This window comes from Phyllobates terribilis, unplaced genomic scaffold (genome assembly GCF_046119375.1).
Source record: "Phyllobates terribilis strain yellow unplaced genomic scaffold, ASM4611937v1 Scaffold_258__1_contigs__length_2716348, whole genome shotgun sequence".
In the NCBI taxonomy this organism is placed as follows: domain Eukaryota; kingdom Metazoa; phylum Chordata; class Amphibia; order Anura; family Dendrobatidae; genus Phyllobates; species Phyllobates terribilis.
The window spans coordinates 1,756,856-1,762,855 of record NW_027363018.1 but is presented as its reverse complement, the minus strand read 5'-3'; the positions used below and the strand labels follow the sequence as shown (position 1 = coordinate 1,762,855).

General features: G+C 40.0%; 1 protein-coding gene across 1 annotated transcript in view; it reads left to right on the top strand.

Moving 5' to 3' along the window:
* The first annotated feature begins 2,313 nt into the window (after positions 1 to 2,313).
* LOC141219265 (SH3 domain-containing kinase-binding protein 1-like) overlaps positions 2,314 to 6,000 on the top strand; it is a 104,989-nt gene continuing 101,302 nt past the window's right edge. The window contains exon 1 of the mRNA XM_073666034.1: positions 2,314 to 2,533. Within this exon, the coding sequence (XP_073522135.1) occupies positions 2,314 to 2,533 (220 nt within the window). The remainder of the gene's footprint in view (positions 2,534 to 6,000) is intronic.

Sequence of the window (6,000 nt, the reverse complement as noted above, 5' to 3'; positions counted from 1 at the left end):
CGGCCTTTGGTTCGACATCTCCTCAGAATTACTATTTTGTTTAGGTATAACAACAATGGTGGCTATTAGGGATTCATTTGAGAATAGGCCATTGTTGGTCGTTTGATATAACAGAAGTTAGGGGGTTAGAGAGATGATGTCTAAATAATTTATAATATTTGGTGGGTATTCATCAAGTCCGGGGGATTTATTTTCCGGCAATTTCTTGATGGCAATATCAGTTTTGTTAGTAGAGAAAGGGGAATTTAATCATTTAATTTGCTCTGAGTTTAATTGCGGGAGTTCTTCTGAAAGGAAATTATTTATTCATTTCATATTTAATTGGGTAGTTTCTTTGTCGTCTTTCAGATTGTATAGGGAAGAATAAAATGTAGCAAATTGTTCCACTATAGCTTGCGGGTGTATGTAGTTGATTCCATCTTGGATTTAAGTTCAGCTCTAAGACTTATTATGGCAAAGTGAGTTTTTTTCCGTCGGATTTTGTTGTTGTTTCGCCACTGCCTTGCTAATCTTTTGGGTGATTTTTTTTATATATTTTCTTTTGTTTTCCTTTTGTGTTGTGCATTGAGTTGGATAAGGATCCCTCTAAGTACTGCCTTATGGACATCTCAAATACTAGTATTTGCGCAATAAAATAATGATGTAGCCACTTATGGTTAGACCTTTAAAATGAATTTACTCTGAGGGTCTACTTTTCTTCCTTGTTCTGGATTGTGACCATTCTCGGACATATTCCGTCCGTCCTTTGGGTCTTGAATAAGGTTGGCTTTTCCATTGAAGAAGACTATGAGTCTAGCAGAAAAACACCACTATACGAAATGTTATTCGCTCTTAAGATGCTAGTTATGCCAGCAAAGGATTTTCCTAGCATATCTCTTTTGAGAAGTCCAGAAATATTTTTATTGACTGGTAAAGAGGAGGTAGATATTAATTTTTCTTTAGATAGTCCAGAAGGCGACCGGTCCTTAGTCTGGAAGAAATGTATTCTCGCAATCGCTTCTCTTGAAGTGTCTCCTGACAGAAAACTAGGTTTTGGTAGCCTATGGGCTCTGTCTGTTGTCAGTTCTGCATTAGGAACCGATGGTAGTGTTTTATATATTAAGTCTTTAATATATGGAACCATTTGTGACGGGGAAACATTCTCAAGTATTCCCCTAAATTTTAGATTGTTCCGCCTGTTGCGGTCCTCTAAATCTGTAAGTTTTAATTTTAATGTTTTAACTTCGCTTTTAAGTAAACAATGATCCTTTTCCAAAGCGTATTGTGTGCCAGATATGGGGATTTTACTTTTTTATTTGTGTCATTGATTTTCTGATTAATATCTTTTCAGTATTGCATTTAGGCTTTGGAATCCATTGACCATAATTATGTTCAGTTGTTGAATGAAAGATGAATGGAGGTCTAGCAAGTATTTTTCTCATGGAGAAAGATTAACAGGTTTCTCTTTTATTAAAATTGTGTTTGCGTTGTCACTATATCTATTAATGGGTATCAGAATAGGAGACATATCAGGAGAAGTTGTATGGTCCCTTTTAGCTCTATGTTTAGAGGGGGTCAAATTGGGAGATATGTCCTCTGAACCATCATCTGTTTCAGATGAGTGTAAGTCCTTTTTATTATCATTGTTACCCTTTATGCCACTTGCCTGCTTCTTTCTTTTATTCCTTGTATGAGATCCACCTAATGTGAACGATGTGTCCATATTAATAGGGGCAGTACGGGAAGTATATGTAATAATATTATCAGACAGTTCCTCATCTTTGCCTGTCATCATTTATCTTGGAGCTGCGCTGTATGCTCAGTATCCAGAAGCTCTGCTATTAAACAGCGTGATTGCGGCGCGTTGCTAGTGTCTGTCAAGAGGGGATTCTCCAAGTGCAGGGACTTCTCCTGAGCTGGTAAGTAGCCCGGCTTCTGAATGACATTGGCGCTGCCCGCTCTGTTGCTGGCACGGCGCTCCGTGTCATTAGTGAGGCGTGCGGTGCTGCTCCGGGGTAGAGGGAGTTTACTCACTGCTGCTCTTCAGTGATTCCTGTCAGCGCTGGGCTTTTGCTTCCCACGGTGAGTTCCTTTCTTTTTACCTCAGGTGGAGGTAGTGGTCCCATTGGATCTTGATGGTGGGCCTCAGAGGTGGGTCCAGGACTATCTTGAAGGTCCAGGGGATTCTTCTTTTCTTTGTACAAGAAACAGTTGTTGCTCTAAACATTCTCTATCCATTTTTATTCCATATGGATGTCAATGAAATTAAGAAATCTCTACAATCCAAATGAGAACAATGGACATGTCACAGCCCACATCAGAAGTCCTACAATCATGAACTTTTCTTCCCTCCAAGGCCAAAATACGTTTGGTGCCAAACGATCTAAAATTTGCCTCAAACGCGACAAGCACAACAGCCGTTCACCTACCAAGGACGCCCTGGTGACTTTTCTAGCTCTCACCCACGTGAATATCGGTGGACTCCACGTTGTGCTCAAGTGTTCCTCCTCGAAACTGCGCATGAAGGAAACTCCGGCAGTTTTACTTCAGAGTGGTACTTTTTTATGATATTTTTCCATGAATAAAGAGTATTTCCAATTGTCTGTTTACAAGCTTTATAATTTTATGGTTGTTTTTTCTTTCCTTTTTTATTACGTCTTTTATCTCGGATTTTCTGAAATCTCTGTGCAGCTGAGTAACCCTTTCCTGTCCTTTCTGTTACCTTCTGAGACATACTATATGGGTTTGGATCTCTGACTGGAAACGTTCATGTGCAAAGTACTGTTCATACAATGTGATGAAACGCTTTGCTTTTCACTGTACTTTACGAATGTGTTCCCTAAGAGAGAAAAGTATGGCGTTTACAGATAATTTGTGCCTTTTTTTAATTCTTGATTCCTGCAGAAACATAGTAGTTACAAGTTGGCCCTAACTATATTGGTGATCGGACCGGCCAGACGAAGCTTGTAGGGTAAGAACGCCCTTCTCCGGACGTCACCTGAGACAGGAGGTTCATAGGACTATTATAATAATAGAAAATGCAATAAAATAACTTAAAAATAAACTTTATCATTTAGGAAGTACGGTTACATTTATTTTAAAGAGACAGGATGCAAATTAAAAATACAAAAAAAAACAATTATCATTCTAGTAATGGAGGAAGAATTATAGATTTATGCTAAAAGTAAAATAAAGATGCAAATGGTTGGTGAGAAATAAGTGACCACATTGAATATTTCTTTAGATTCAGTAGTAATGGAATTCTAATTGGACAATACTTTACAATAGTTAAGTATGCATTACAAGGGATCGTAAATGTATTTTAGGATAGGGCTTTGGATTAGTTTACATTATCTTTCCAAGTAATGAAATAATAAGAAGCAATGAAGAAAGACAATGATTGTGAAAGCCAAGGCGTCCCTTGTTTACAAGCAGCTGAGATTTCTGAATTTCACTCTAGTGGTGACGTTTGGTACTGCGTGCAGCGTATTTGAAGCCTCTGGATAGAGTACAACAGAGACCTCTAGTGGTACAAATTGTAAAAGACATGTTATACGAATGACTATATTTTTAATTGCATGGTGCGCAAATGTTTAAATCAAAAACCGCAATATAAGTATATACTGTATTGATGTCCAACATGTTATAGAAAAAATGTATAACAAAGCCCAAAAATAAGCATTAATAATCATATTCGTAGACAAACTGGTTAAGATTCTACTCAAAATAGCTTCTTGTGTTGGAGGCGACAATTGTGTGGATTATCGGTGTTGCCATGAGGTCGGTTGCTGCACTTGTATTATTAGACTTGCCTCTTTAGGTTGCAAGAATGAAGAAGATGCTGAATATGTCTCATTTTCTGTCATCCTCGAGTGAACGCAGATGGGAAAGTATAGAAGATAAATCTAATGTGACATGTCCCTCCCATATTTATATGTGACGTTGCCCTTTCTCAAGCTGCACCCCACATGGGGTCTAAGAATCAGGACAAACACCTAGAAATCTGGGTGCTTGAGTGTTGTATGTATATATACAATAAAATGTCTTTAATTCAGCTTTGATGGGACCTGAGAGGTGACAGATGAACTAATACACTGGATTATTGGACTGCCATGTATATGTTGTGGATGAACTCTACCTAGAGAATCTCTAGGAAGAAAGTCCAATGTACAGGTCAGATGCCAGATAATCAGAACTTCTGGACTATCGGATGCCCGATTAAAGGGATTTTGTTGTATGTATATATTTCATCATTTGTATGTAAAGTTAATGTGCAACCAAGTGATCTCAGTGAGAGCAGTGCATGGGGTTATAAGGAATTGGTGACATTTATATAGATGTGACCCATTTTGTATATCACGGTATAACGACGCACTGGTTTTTGCCGTCACTCGCTGTTTCCGTAATTGGCAAATATCACAAGTCAGTGCAGACGATGTGAAGAGGTGGAAGATGACATTACTGCTGAGAGAGTTACGCTAGTTTGTCATAGCATGGAATGAATGTCCCATCATTACAACATGTTATACTTACAGGAACGTCATTGTGTTACCAGTGTATGTTCCTTATTATAAGTTACCACTTCACTGGAATTTATACTCATCACCCAAAACTAAGTGTGAATTATGTTTTACATTTTTTGCTCCCCTTCTCCTATTTTGAGCAAATAAAAATACAGTCTCTTGGCTCGTACAATCGATTCCCTGCATATTTAGTGATGCTGTTTTTAACTTGGATTTTGATAATATCTCTGGTATTTATGTCTTGTCACTTGCCACTCTGTTGTAAGCTTCATAATGAAACAGAATGTTTTTTATATGGATGTGCTGTCATTGTGTGATTTATTTTTTCCATGAGCCGTGATGTGTCCAAATAGAATATCCAAACTATTCAGAAAGTGGCCGGACAAGGGGATTTGGAGGATGGTTACTAATGCAAAATGTAGATGATAGATAGATTAACAAAAAAAGGAGCTGGAAAAGCATAAAGAAAGGCTCCAGCACACAGACTGCAACCCACCAAGCTATGGCACATAAGTCAGCGAAAAAGAGGGTAGCACTTTATAGAAAATTACATCAAAAATGGTGTATTTATTGGCCCATGTGAACAGGTGGAAATGCTTCAGCTCAAAAGCAAGTGGATTTTCAACGTAACTAAACAAGCCTCATCGGGTCTAAGAAATCTATGTAATAATGTGAACAGCTTCTATTGTGGAGTCTGCTCCACTTCAGAGTTATCACATATATTGGGAATAACCCTTTCCCGTCTAAGGTAGTTTTCACCTTCCTGACCAGGCCAAATTTTTTAAACCAATGTGCTATTTTATGTGGTAATAATTTTTTTCTTGACACGTTGTATTTTATGTTAGTGGTAGATTTAGGTTAATATGATTGGCATTTATATTAAAGAAATAGAAATTTGATGCATATGACGCGCCCCCTGGGACATATTCCTTTTTGAGGGGAATACCCGGCACCGGATCAGATGGGGGGGGTTGTAGTCTCCGAGCGGCTGTGACCCGGTCCCGTGCCCAGGGCGTCAAGCTAAGTGTTATGTGGCAGCTTTACAGATGTTACTAAAGTTCTTTTGTGTCGACTACGCCACCCGTTGGGATGCGGTCACTGTGGCCGCCGCTGCAGCAGGGTCCGCTGAGGCTGATGGTGGGTGCGCAGCTTGGTGGGATAACCCCCAACGGGAGGGGTATAGCCTCAGAGGGGACAGGCGCAGAGGATGGGGGTTGTGGTGGTGCGGTGCAGCTGGCAATGAAGACAGACTCGGGTTGTGCAGTTAAGGGTGTTTACTTACTGCTGATGTTGTACTGGTCACTCCAGCTGCTAGTGACCACCCGAGCCGTGCTGCGTCCACCAGGTCCTGGATCCAGCCAACCCCCAAACAAGTCCGGAGCGTGGCCCTGAGCTCTCCCTCTGTCCTTTCTTCAGCCGTCCCCACCAGTGATTCACCTAGGTCCAGCTCCCTCGGGCCTTCTTTTGGGACACCCTTGGCCCTGGGTTCCCTTCAGTC